A 13,784-nucleotide genomic window follows, 5' to 3' on the forward strand; every position below is an offset into this window, starting at 1 on the left:
AGTTTTTTTCTCTTTTATTCCACTTTGTAATGTTTTTTTTGTAATAGTATTTTTAGAATGTGCAGCGGACTGTTACAAATTTAGCCGCAGGCTGCAAATGACCCCCGAGCCGCACTTTGGACACCCCAGGTTTATAGAATCAAAAATAGGATATTTTCAGGGCTTTTTATGGCGTGTGTCTTTTGTTTGCATGTTTGTAAATGTACAATTTGGGGATTTAGTGTACTTATGAATGCGATACTAGTAAAAGTGTGGTACGGGCTTGCATTGAAACAAGAGCAGCGAGTGCTGAGAGTAGAAAATAAGACGTGGTGATTTATTAAAGTCATGAAGGAATACAAAGCAGTTAAAAGGCCACGTAAGCGTCAACGAGAGCAAAACAAAGATGGCCGCCCTGCAAAAATACTGTACGGACTGCTCTACTGGCAAAGACACAAACGTGTTGCAGGGAATTCAAGGTGAGAAGCGGCTTGTCGTCGTGGCGTGAGAACACAAGCCGGGGCGCTAAAGTGCACAAGTGTGTTTCTCCAGAAGAAGTGGAGAAAAAGTCTCAATGGGCGAAGAAGGTGACGCACACTTCTCCTAAGTGCTCGCTGTCGCTTTTTTTTTTTTTTTTTTTTAGCCGCTCGGCTACAGAGGAGGAAAACAAAAATGGCTTCCAGTGGAGATTGTAAGTATGTTAGTTTTTTCTTTGTTTTTATCCGCCTGCAGCAAACTCGGGTTATTTTTCGGCGTCATTGGGACTGAAGAGATGTGGTTGAATCCAGAAGTGACTTTATACAAATGATTTAGTAAGGGGTATACATGTTAGATATGTACACAGTATCCACAAACATGTACAAGTTCATAGCTTTGTTCTAAATGTTACACTTTGAGCATATTATTACACACCTTTTGCTTTTACCGCCGAGGAGGAAACAATCAAATTAAAAAGGCACATTCGAGCGCGATCGGCGGCGTTCTTTTTTTCGTTCTTTGTCTTTTCCAAAAGCAAAAAAAAAAAAGAAGATGTTACTTTAAAAAAAAAAAGTTCCTTTGTTTTGTTTTTGGTGCTGCTGCCCGATTTGCAGACCCGCCCCTCCCAACACCGTTTCTCTTTTAAGACGTGGCGCCGCTGTTTGACATCATGGCTGATCGAACCTTCGCCCCCCTAACCCCATGTGCAAATGGCGGACTCGCGACACCGTGCGGAGGTGAGCGCTGTTGGGATTGTAAAGGCAACGTTAAAGCAGCTCGCTTATGAACAGTCACAGTGTAGTTGGAGAAAGGTGTCGAAAGTGGGCGGGGCTTAATGTCACTTTTAAAAAAAGAGGCGGAATCCCTTATCCCCCTGCATAAAATAAGACTTTGGCAACTGTTCAGTGAGAAGGTTTGCTCATGGCATGGCGGAGAGTAACAGTTGAAGCTACAAAGTCCGAGGCCTTGCACCCCCCCCTGCACGTGCGAGGGAGGCGGGGCAAGAGTGAGAACTTTTTTTTTTTTTTTTTTGGTCCCGCCCCATATAAACAAAGGGTCCTGGCGCTCCTTATGAGCTGGCACGCCGGCGTCTCATTGGCACAGAGGGTTTGTGAAGAGGGCGGAGCTACTGCTCCCCTGAGAGGCACGGCGAGTGGGAGGGCGTGGCTGCAGAGGCGGAGTTAAACTGCGTTTGTGATCAGTAGCACCGGCGGCCTCACCTCATTGGCTGCTGTCGCTGTTCTCCACCAACGAGAGGGGCGCCTGCAGCAGCTCCCGCTTGTATGTCTTTGGCGGCAGCTTGGGGAGCTGCGGGCTGGAGTTGTGGCGCGGGGGTACGGGCGGGGCGGCGATGGGGGCCGGCAGCGGACACAGGCTGTTCTGGCTGGCGCTGAGTGCACAGATCCGCCGGGGCACACGCGGCGACGGCGTGCTGGGCGGCGTGTTGGGAGAGCTGGGAGAGCTGCCGAAGTCCCAGTGGTAGCGACCCACGGGGGAGGGCTGCAGGTTGACGGGGTAGTTGATGAAGATCTCCGGGGGCCGATGGGGGACGGGCGGCGGCGTGTCGGGGAGAGGGTCGCGAGGTGGCGGCGGCGGAGGGCTGGGCAGGGGGCCGTCCAGGGGGCCGTTGTAGGCTGGCGTCCGCGGTTGGATCCTGGGGAGCGGCGGGGGCAGCCGGGGAGGGATGGCTGGGGGACTGTCGGAACTCGGGCTGAGCTGAGAGAAGCAGGAATGACAGAAATATGATTTTCAAAGTTGTTCACACATTCCAGGACTTGGAATAACACCTAAAAGGAACACATTGTCCGAAATAAGGATGGTCGATATGGCCTAAAATATACAGTACAGGCCAAAAGTTTGGACACACTTTCTTCTCATTCAAAGCGTTTTGTTTATTTTCATGACTATTTACTAGAGATGTCCGATAATGGCTTTTTTGCCAATATCCGATATTGTCCAACTCTTAATTACCGATTCCGATATCAACCGATACCGATATATACAGTCGTGGAATTAACACATTATTATGCCTAATTTTGTTGTGATCCACTGCTGGATGCATTAAACAATGTAACAAGGTTTTCAAAAATAAATCAACTCAAGTTATGGAAAAAAATGCCAACATGGCACTGCCATATTTATTATTGAAGTCACAAAGTGTTAGTGCTGCAAGGGGGTTCTGGGTATTTGTTCTGTTGTGTTTATGTTGTGTTAAGGTGCGGATGTTCTCCCGAAATGTGTTTGTCATTCTTGTTTGGCGTGGGTTCACAGTGTGGCGAATATTTGTAACAGTGTTAAAGTTGTTTATACGGCCACCCTCAGTGTGACCTGTATGGCTGTTGACCAAGTATGCTTTGCATTCACTTGTGAGTGTGAAAAGCCGTAGATATTATGTGACTGGGCCGGCACGTAAAGGCAGTGCCTTTAAGGTTTATTGGCGCTCTGTACTTGTCCCTACGTCCGTGTACACAAAAAAGTCATAAATTTTACTTTTTAAAACCGATACCGATAATTTTGAAACCGATAATTTCCAATATTACATTTTAAAGTATTTATCGGCCGATAATATCGGCAGTCCGATATTATCAGACATCCCTAATATACAGTATACATACATTATAGTTTCTTCTAAGTGTGCAATTTTGAAATATAAAATAGGGGCTTTTGTCGAGGTTAGAACCAATTATTCATGTTTACATTGTTTCTTATGGGGAAATCCCCTTGGGTTAGTGAACCATGTTCAAGGACCAACATACTTGTAACAGTGTTAAAGTTGTTTATACGGCCACCCTCAGTGTGACCTGTATGGCTGTTGACCAAGTATGCCTTGCATTCACTTGTGAGTGTGAAAACCCGTAGATATTATGTGACTGGGTCGGCACGTAAAGGCAGTGCCTTTAAGGTTTATTGGCGCTCTGTACTTGTCCCTACGTCCGTGTACACAGCAGCGTTTAAAAAAGTCATAAATTTTACTTTTTAAAACCGATACCGATAATTTTGAAACCAATCATTTCCGTTATTACATTTTAAAGTATTTATCGGCCGATAATATCGGCAGTCCGATATTATCAGACAGACATACAGTATACATACATTATAGTTTCTTCTAAGTGTGCAATTTTGAAATATAAAATAGGGGCTTTTGTCGAGGTTAGAACCAATTATTCATGTTTACATTGTTTCTTATGGGGAAATCCGCTTGGGTTAGTGAACCATGTTCAAGGACCAACATATTTGTAACAGTGTTAAAGTTGTTTATACGGCCACCCTCAGTGTGACCTGTATGGCTGTTGACCAAGTACGTACCGAACCGAAATTTTTGTGTACCGTTACACCCCTAGACGATAGTATTAAAATCTATACCGTCGGACAAATTAAGTTAAAGTTAAAGTACCAATGATTGTCTCACACACACACACACACACACACACACACACACACACACACACACACACACACACACACTAGGTGTGACGAAATTATTCTCTGCATTTGACCCATCCCCCTTGATCACCCCCTGGGAGGTGAGGGGAGCAGTGAGCAGCAGCGGTCATTTTTGGTGATTTAACCCCCAATTCCAACCCTTGATGCTGAGTGCCAAGTAGGGAGGTAATGGGTCCCATTTTTATAACCTTTGGTATGACTCGGCCGGGGTTTGAACTCACAACCTACCGATCTCAGGGCGGACACTCTAACCACAAGGTTTACACCATAGATCATCTATATCACGCAAACCTAGTCCAAAAAATAGCGGATGTCTTACTTTGGCTTCAGACATGGCGTCTCTCCTTCGTGGCGGAAGGGGCGGCGGCTTCAGCAGCTCCTCTCCAAGCTGGTGGAGACTTCCGCAAGACACAGACTGGTACTCTGGGGGAGCAAGGACAAAACGTAAGATGCTGCAGAGGCTCTAAGGCTTGCGCAGGTTGCAGTGCAAACTCACTTGAAGGCGGCAGGAGAACCGGAGCAAAAATGGAGTTAGAACCTGCTAAATTTCAAAAAGGTCAGATTTTCTCGTTTCATTTTGAAAAAAAAGTTCCACGCGAGCCTGAACGCACCGCCGTAGGAGCTGCTGAGGTCCATGAAGACCGAGCAGAGGTCCGAGGACGCCGACTGCGGCGGGGTGGGCGTGTTCGGGGAGGTGGGCACCGAGGCGGATGCTGGCGTCTCGGGCGGCTCGGTCTCCGCGATACTCCGGAAGGTGATCTTGTGGGGCGGCTCCCTCTCCAGGGGCACCGGGTGGCCCTTCAGGGTGCCGGAGGTAGACGTTCGCACGGGGCGGATGCCGGGCGATTTCAGATTGTAGGCGGTCTTCCTGGGCTGAGAGCGGAATGGCAAGAATGTACAAACCTCAACGTGGACCCAAAAAGGATTTCAAAGTCTTACAAATCGAGGCGCCTGTTTGCAGTTCCTGGGCTCGATGTCCAAGGACATGTTGAACAAGTAGTCCACAAACTCCTTCTCGCTCCTGCTTCCCATCGGGTTCAAGTTCTCAAAGAACCTCTGTGGAGTCCACAAAAGAAAAAGGTCACGTTGAGTACTTGCCAGCATCTCCCATCAGTGGTGCCGCAACAAAGCCTGAGGAGGCACCCTTCTAATTTATCAGGTGTAGATGGAGGTCAATTAGGGGCAAGAGTTGAGAAGGGTAGAGCAGTGGCTGCAGACACTCTAAGTCACGCCCATTCTAAGTTGCGCCCACAGGGAACCTTGTCTTAAAGGGGAACTGCACTTTTTTTTTTTGCCTATCGTTCACAATCCTTATGAAAGACAAGAAGACAAAAGTTTTTCGTTTTTTTTTTGCATTTTAACATGTAAAAATGGGCTTGTTCTTAGTGGCTAGTGTTGCGTTTGATGACCATTTGTTCCTCCCAGGGAATTCAAGTCACAAGTCGCTCCCAAGCTCTTTACGACACTTAAAGCTGAGTAGAAAAGCCACCAGAGACAGAATAGGTATTTTGTAATATATTTGCAAAATTTTGCATATATACATTGAGACCAGTCCAGCATAGAACATTCAATCGCCCCGCTAAGATGGTCTGCCCCCCTCTTAAGTCCCTGGCAGTCATGTCTCTCTAGCCAAAACAAATGTCCATTATCTCTCTCTCTCTAACATTCCTCATTCAAGGTTAAGCACACAGTTTTGCAGACAACCAAAAGACCACAATTGGAAGAAAAACACTAGCTGTTTTGTAATATGATTATGAAATAAAAATAAGTAACACTTAAATTCGAATATATGTATATATCTGCCTTCGACACTAGAAATGCAGTTAATTGAAGCAAACAATTCTACCTCTAAATCACTTTAAAAATGCATTCTAAAACCATCAACAATACTTCATTTACCGGTATGTTCCCTAACCTGTACACCGTATTTTTCGGATTATAAGTCGTAGTTTTTTTCATAGTTTGGCCGGGCGTGCGACTTATACTCTGGAGCGACTTATGTGTGAAATTATTAACACATTACCGTAAAATATCAAATAACAATATTTATCTCATTCACGTAAGAGACTCTGCGTATATCAGCAATTGTCTCTCACACACGTCAACCAATAAAAATACGGCGGGGGCGGGTCATGGCAGAAGTGCATTGTGAAAAAAAAGATGCTACCTGCTACTACTTCCGTACCTATGAAAATTGATCATTTCAACATTGGCGGTAATTTATAAAAACTGAGAAGGGCTGAACAAAAATGGCACCGAAAAGGAAATCAAAAACTGCGGGTTAAAAGCTGGAAGTAGTGAAATATGCACCAGAAAGAAAGTTTGGAGTATCAAATACATTTCCCCAAAAAATGCGACTTATACTCTAGTTCGACTTATATATGTTTTTTTCCTTCTTTATTATGCATTTTCGACTGGTGCGATTTATACTCCGGAGCGACTTATACTCCGAAAAATACGGTAATAACTTAGCTGTAGCGGCATTGTTATTGTAAGAACGAACGCTGAGGAACTCTTTTTCTAGCGTAGTAACACATTGGCATGCTTCGGTATTAGCCGTAAAAGCTAACAACGGAAAGAGATAAGCTAGCTTCTACGACAACACGCCACGCGTTTCAGTTTGTAATGCACAACACTGCGATGTAGCACCAATCTGTACTGACTGAAAAACATGAACAATCATATTACAGCATCTGTAAAGTATTAGCCCACCATTCATGTTTTGTTTGTACACAGCGAGCCAGACAGCGTATAAACTGTAGTTGTTATAACAAACCTGGTGTGCTGCGTGTATCAGGATCAATATTTAAAGTGTGACTCACTCGATGGTCCAGCTCGCCAGGGACATTTTTGTTTCTATTGATTTTTTTGTAAGCAATCCATTTATGTCGAAATAGCTTGGATCCAAGTTCCACATGTATAGTGTCAAAGACACTATAAGCAGTAGTTCATCCTCAGTATATTCAGCTTCAAAAAGATTTGTCCAAAAATAGTCATCTTTGTTGTCTATTGCCAAATCTGCTATATTTAGAAAACACACGCTTTTGTTTCCGGAAGTAGGAACACACATTTGTTGCCTAGGAACACACATTTGTTGCCAGAAAGTCGGACATGTGTTGCTATGGAAACAGAAATCAATGCGCTGAAGAACTCAGTCATCATCAGGCATTGATTAAATCTATCAATATATGATAAATATTGACCATATTACATATTGTTATGAACATGTCTGTTAAAGCGCCCCATAATCCGGTGCGCCTTTTGTATGAAAATAGACCTGACTCATCGGCAGTGCGCCTTATAATCCGGTGCACCCTATGGTCCAGAAAATACGGTACTTCATTCTAACTATTGTCTTTTCCAGCAGCCACTTTCTCTGAGCTTCTGATTGGAAACAATGATCTAAAAGTTGGGGTAATAGTGCCTGTACATGTTTCCATGTGACCTCACAAAAGTGCACCTACCCGTATGTCGTGCTCCACTTTAAGGCAGTAGGGTTGATTCTGGTACTGCTGAATTTCTCCTGTGATTTCTGCCACTTTCCTCCTCTTGCTGAAGTTGATCAGCTCTTTGCCGTGGCGTTTCAGGAAATCCGGGTTTCCTTCCTCCGTCTTCAGGATGTTGGTCAGGTAGATACCTGTGGATGAGGGGGACGATGAGGCGATACAGAAAGTGTGTTGCATCTCTTTAACGATGGTGCGGCAGACGTACCAAAGAAAGGCACACAGGGTGGGTTTATAGACTTGAGCTTGGCTAAGTACTTCTTGAAATGGTCTTGACTCAGTTCTACGGCGTCCTCCAGGATTTTCTTCTTCCTCTCCGGTATCGCCTGGAAAAAAACAAAACAAAAAATGAGCACAACTTTTGGAAAATAATGCATCACAAACAAATCAATCAAAGCTCACCATTATCTGCATGCTCCACTTGTTAGAGAAGAGGCGCTCATTCTCTAACTTTGTAAATTGCCTATTTTCATGGCGTGTTATACCTGTTGCCAAGTCTGCTTATTATAAGTGACTTTGGGTTTATTTTTTTCTTAAGTCGCTTGCAAATCCTGTGAGTCTCGGGTTGAGTTATTTTAGGCTTGTTTTTAAATGTGCGGTTGATCTTTCAGGTTTGCTTTTCTGTCCCCACAATGAAGAAAAATATGAGATGGGCGAGTAAGTAGTTTGTCCTTTTCTACACGTTTCTTGTTTATTACGTCCCCGGTCTACTTGGCACGCCTCTAAACACACTCACGCAAATGACGCATGTGCAACTAGACTGACAGAAAAACAAGTGACAAGACAGACTAAGAATTAGTGGCAGAAAGTGGGTTAAACTTCATGAAAAATATTTAACAGAAAAAAATATAGAGGGAATAGAGGGAAAGATGAAAGCAGCAAGGTACAGAGACAACCTGAATGAAAACTAACGCTTCCTGTTGTAACTTATGGGTTATATAGTTCATGTGTGATGATCATTCATAATTTGCATACTTGATTTAATTGCTGATAAGTTTATCTATTATTATTAACAGTTAAAAAGAGTTAAAAGGGAATTGATTTGATCTATACATGTATTTTATATTGATTATCTGAGAATCAGCACCTCCAAGTCCGAGTCCATGGTTCTCGCCCGGAAAAGGGTGGAGTGCCATCTCCGGGTTGGAGAGGAGACCCTGCCCCAAGTGGAGGAGTTCAAGTACCTCGGAGTCTTGTTCACGAGTGAGGGAAGAGTGGATCGTGAGATCGACAGGCGGATCGGTGCGGCATCTTCAGTAATGCGGACGCTGTATCGATCCGTTGTGGTGACGAAGGAGCTGAGCCGGAAGGCAAAGCTCTCAATTTACCGGTCGATCTACGTTCCCATCCTCACCTATGGTCATGAGCTTTGGGTTATGACTGAAAGGACAAGATCACGGGTACAAGCGGCCCAAATGAGTTTCCTCCGCCGGGTGGCGGGGCTCTCCCTTAGAGATAGGGTGAGAAGCTCTGTCATCCGCGGGGAGCTCAAAGTAAAGCCGCTGCTCCTCCACATCGAGAGGAGCCAGATGAGGTGGTTCGGGCATCTGGTCAGGATGCCACCCGATCGCCTCCCCCGGGAGGTGTTTAGGGCACGTCTGACCGGTAGGAGGCCACGAGGAAGACCCAGGGCACGTTGGGAAGACTGTGTCTCCCGGCTGGCCTGGGAACGCCTCGGGATCCCTCGGGAAGAGCTGGACGAAGTGGCTGGGGAGAGGGAAGTCTGGGCTTCCCTGCTTAGGCTGCTGCCCCCGCGACCCGACCTCGGATAAGCGGAAGAAGATGGATGGATGGATGGATATCTGAGAAACACTGACACTGAATTGAGTTGTTTTCTACTTCATAGCCTAACAAAGGGTTAACTAAGATACTGCATGTTCCACAATTCATTGCGGCAAACTGGATGTAAAAAAAGACCGGGAGCAGGTGCATTGTGGTTGTTGAGATTGAGCATACGGGTGAATGAATGAACGACAGATAACAAGATAAAAGGATCGTTTTGTACCGTTTTGTATGCCCATTTTTTTCTTATATAAAGTACAACTTTATTGACACATTTCCGACGTCCTGTCCAATACTTTGATCGTAGTTAATCTACACTTCCCATCCACGTGATGAAGCTTGAGAGGTGCTGCAAAGAGGAATGGGCAAAAAGGAATGGGGGAAACTGTCCAAAGATAGGTATACCGAGCCTGTGGCATCTTATTCAAGAATACTTAAGGCTGGAATTGCTGCCAAAAGTGCAAGTATTGAGCAAAGGCTGTAAATACATATGTACATGTTTTATTTTTAGTAAATTTACAACATCCATCCATCCATCCATTTTCTACCGCTTGTCTCTTTCAAGGTCGCGGGGGGTGCTGGTGCCTATCTCAGCTGCACATGGGCGGAAAGCGGGGTACACCCTGGACAAGTCGCCACCTCATCACAAGGCCAACACAGATAGACAGACAACATTCACACTCACATCCACACACTAGGGCCAATTTAGTGTCGCCAATCAACCTATCCCCAGGTGCATGTCTTTGGAGGTGGGAGGAAGCCGGAGTACCCGGTATTGAACTCAGGACTACTCAGCACCTTCATATTGTGAGGCACATACACTACAACATTTTACAAAAACAACACTTTTCACATTGTCATTATGGGGTATTGTCTGAAGAATTTTGAGAACAAAAATGTATGTATTCCGTTTTGGAATAAGGCTCTAACATAACAAAATGTGAAAAAAAATTAAGCGCTGTGAATACTTTCCGGACGCACTGTATATAGTATATTATTTGCGCACTATTGACTAGTGATGTACCGAAAATTTGGCCACCGAATAAAGACTTTGATCACCGAAACAGGATGTTGTGATGACGTAAGCAATACGCACGGGATTGCTGGAGCGCAGGCAGCATGTCTGCGATGTGAACCTACCTAAATATATCAGAGAAATGTGCAATGTACAAATATTAAGAGGACAGACTTTTAAGGAGATAAAGTGCAGGTGGGGCAGCAGCGCCAAGCAAGCGTGACATCAGGCTCGCTTGCAGCTCTCGCTGTTCATCGTAGACATGGAGCGACAGAAGTAAAGAGTCTCCAAAAACGAGTACAGTCTCCAATAACACCAGAAATACATTTGTTGCTAGTCATTTGTAATAAAGAAAAAGTCACTAAAAGGCATACTTGCCAACTCTCCCGATTTTCCCGGGAAACTCCCGAAATTCAGCGCCTCTCCCGAAAATCTCCCGGGGCAACCATTCTCCCGAGTTTCTCCCGATTTCCAGCCGGACAACAATATTGGGGGCGTGCCTTAAAGGCATTGCCTTTAGCGTCCTCTACAACTTGTCGACATGTCCGCTTTTCCTCCAAACAAACAGCGTGCCGGCACAGTCACATAATATATGCAGCTTCTACACACACACAAGTGAATGCAAGGCATAATTGATCAACAACCATACAGGTCACACTGAGGGTGGCCGTATAAACAACTTTAACACGGTTACAAATATGCGCCACACTGTGAAGCCCCACCAAACAAGAACGACAAACACATTTCGAGAGAACATCCGCACCGTAACACAACATAAACACAACAGAACAAATACCCAGAACCCCTTGCAGCACTAACTCTTCAGGGACGCTACAATATACACCCCGCCCACCAAACCCCACCCCATCTCCTGAATTCGGAGGTCTCAAGGTTGGCAAGTATGCTAAAAGGACTCGAGAAGCCTCTGGAACTTCTCAACAAAGTAGATTTTACAATGAGCAGCAACAATTGAAAAATACAGCAAAAAGGTTATATAAATTTATGTTTAACATTTTTATTTTGCGCAACTGATATGATGACGTCATATTGACCACGCTCATGGTCAAACCCCCATTGCCCAGGTATGTTGGCAATCTGGGGGGAAAGTCTATATACTGTACAATTAAGCGGACTTTGTTCTACACACATGTGGTGTGTTGCCTGTTGGGCTTGTTGCTTGTTTCTCTCATGGCAACGGTGCGTTTGACCCACCCCTAGATAGATGGGCCTGCCCTATGTACACTCCACGGAATTTGGCTTTGGAAGGAAAATAAAACAAAAACCAGGTAAATCTATAACATTAGGCTTTGCTACTCATTTTTAAACAAATGTCTGCCATATTAGACAGACACCTGGTTACAGACGTGGGAGCTGCAAGGCAATTCTCTTCCGCGAATATGCTGACCTAACCTGACTCTCGCCAGATCCTTATAGTTCGCTGAGCTCCACACAAGGATCTGGAACTTCTCAACAGGTGTAAAAGAAAGTGCATCTCTACCCTCCTTCAAAACCGCACTAAAAATGTCAAATGTCTGCCATATTAGACAGACACCTGGTTACAGACGTGGGAGCTGCAAGGCGATTCTCTTCCGCGAATATGCTGACCTAACCTGACTCTCGCCAGATCCTTGTAGTTCGCTGAGCTCCACACAAGGATCTGGGACTTCTCAACAGGTGTAAAAGAAAGTGCATCTCTACCCTCCTTCAAAACCGCACTAAAAGAACACCTCCAGGCAACTACAACCCTAGACTAACACCCTCCCCCCACCACATCCCACCTCCCCGGACTGTAAATAATCAAATGTAAATACCGTATTTTTCAGAGTATAAGTCGCTCCGTAGTATAAATCGCACCGGCCGAAAATGCATAATAAAGAAGGAAAAAAACATGTATAAGTCGCACTGGAGTATAAGTCGCATTTTTTGGGGAAATTTATTGAATAAAAGCCAACACCAAGAATAGACATTTGAAAGGCAATTTAAAATAAATAAAGAATAGTGAACAACAGGCTGAATAAGTGTACGTTATATGAGGCATAAATAACCAACTGGTATGTTAACGTAACATATTATGGTAAGAGTCATTCAAATAACTATAACATATAGAACATGCTATACGTTTACCAAACAATCTGTCACTCCTAATCGCTAAATCCCATGAAATCTTATACGTCTAGTCTCTTACGTGAATGAGCTAAATAATATTATTTGATATTTTACGGTAATGTGCTAATAATTTCACACATAAGTCGCTCCTGAGTATAAGTCGCACCCTCAAACTATGAAAAAAAACTGCGACTTATAGTACGTACGCTTTCTGAGCTCACTATGTTCACTGCTCGCTGTACATATCCTACGAAGTGAGACCTACACTGTTTCAATGTCCATTTCTCAGATTATATTATTGTTGATGACTGTTGATATCAACCAACCATCCCCCGCCCTAACCCCCTCCACATCCCAACCCCCCGGATTGTAAATAATTCAATGTATATACTCTGATGATTAACTTGTGTGATGACTGTATTATGCTGATCTTGAATCTTCGTTCAATGAATGTTCTGCAATTTGTCGTCCCCAAAGTAAGAACTGAACTGGGCAAGAGAACATTTAGGTTTTCAGCACCGAAGGCTTGAAATAACCTACAATCGAATATTCAACTTCAAACCCTTGTTACATTGAATGAGTTTAAAGCTTCTGTGAAAGGACTGCAGTCTACCTTGTCTTTATGCACATGTGTCATGTGAGCAAGTTTTAATGTTGTGAATTTGATATTTTATGTGTTGTTTACGGTGGCAGAGGGGTTAGTGCATCTGCCTCACAATACGAAGGTCCTGAGTAGTCTTGGGTTCAATCCCGGGCTCGGGATCTTTCTGTGTGGAGTTTGCATGTTCTCCTCGTGACTGCGTGGGTTCCCTCCGGGTACTCCGGCTTCCTCCCACTTCCAAAGACATGCACCTGGGGATAAGTTGATTGGCAACACTAAATTGGCCCTAGTGTGTGGATGTGAGTGTGAATGTTGTCTGTCTATCTGTGTTGGCCCTGCGATGAGGTGGCGACTTGTCCAGGGTGTACCCCGCCTTCCGCCTGATTGTAGCTGAGATAGGCTCCAGCGCCCCCGCGACCCCAAAAGGGAAAAAGCGGTAGAAAATGGATGGATGGATGTGTTGTTTACTGTTTTTAATGTTTTATATGTTGTTTACTGTTTTTAATGTAACCTTGCTGCTGCCCTCTTGGCCAGGTCTTCCTTGGAAAAGAGATCTTTGATCTCAATGGGATTTTTTACCTGGTTAAATAAAGGCTAAATGTTGGCCCTGCGATGAGGTGGCGACTTGTCCAGGGTGTACCCCGCCTTCCGCCCGATTGTAGCTGAGATAGGCTCCAGCGCCCCCCCCGCGACCCCAAAGGGAATAAGCGGTAGAAAATGGATGGATGGATGGAAAAATAAAAAAAAATGATAGTATATATTTATACCATGAATTATTGGGGTGTTACCATTTAGTGGTCAATTGTACAGAATATGTACCATACTTGCCAACCCTCCCGAATTTTCCGGGAGACTCCCGAAATTCAGCGCCTCTCCC

General features: G+C 44.6%; 1 protein-coding gene across 2 annotated transcripts in view; it reads right to left on the reverse strand.

Moving 5' to 3' along the window:
• Positions 1-289: 289 nt before the first annotated feature.
• sos2 (son of sevenless homolog 2 (Drosophila)) overlaps positions 290-13,784 on the reverse strand; it is a 109,352-nt gene continuing 95,857 nt past the window's right edge. Inside the window, exons 17-23 of one of the 2 annotated variants that reach the window (XM_061969050.1) lie at positions 7,612-7,729; positions 7,365-7,537; positions 4,840-4,956; positions 4,512-4,773; positions 4,397-4,441; positions 4,220-4,323; positions 290-2,172 (exon numbers count right to left, since the gene is read on the reverse strand). In XM_061969050.1, the coding sequence (XP_061825034.1) occupies positions 1,678-2,172; positions 4,220-4,323; positions 4,397-4,441; positions 4,512-4,773; positions 4,840-4,956; positions 7,365-7,537; positions 7,612-7,729 (1,314 nt within the window). In that variant the 3' untranslated portion in view covers positions 290-1,677. The remainder of the gene's footprint in view (positions 2,173-4,219; positions 4,324-4,396; positions 4,442-4,511; positions 4,774-4,839; positions 4,957-7,364; positions 7,538-7,611; positions 7,730-13,784) is intronic. The other variant, XM_061969051.1, reaches the window with a different exon arrangement.

The sequence above is a fragment of the Nerophis lumbriciformis genome, linkage group LG08 (genome assembly GCF_033978685.3).
Source record: "Nerophis lumbriciformis linkage group LG08, RoL_Nlum_v2.1, whole genome shotgun sequence".
NCBI classification, from domain to species: Eukaryota; Metazoa; Chordata; class Actinopteri; order Syngnathiformes; family Syngnathidae; genus Nerophis; species Nerophis lumbriciformis.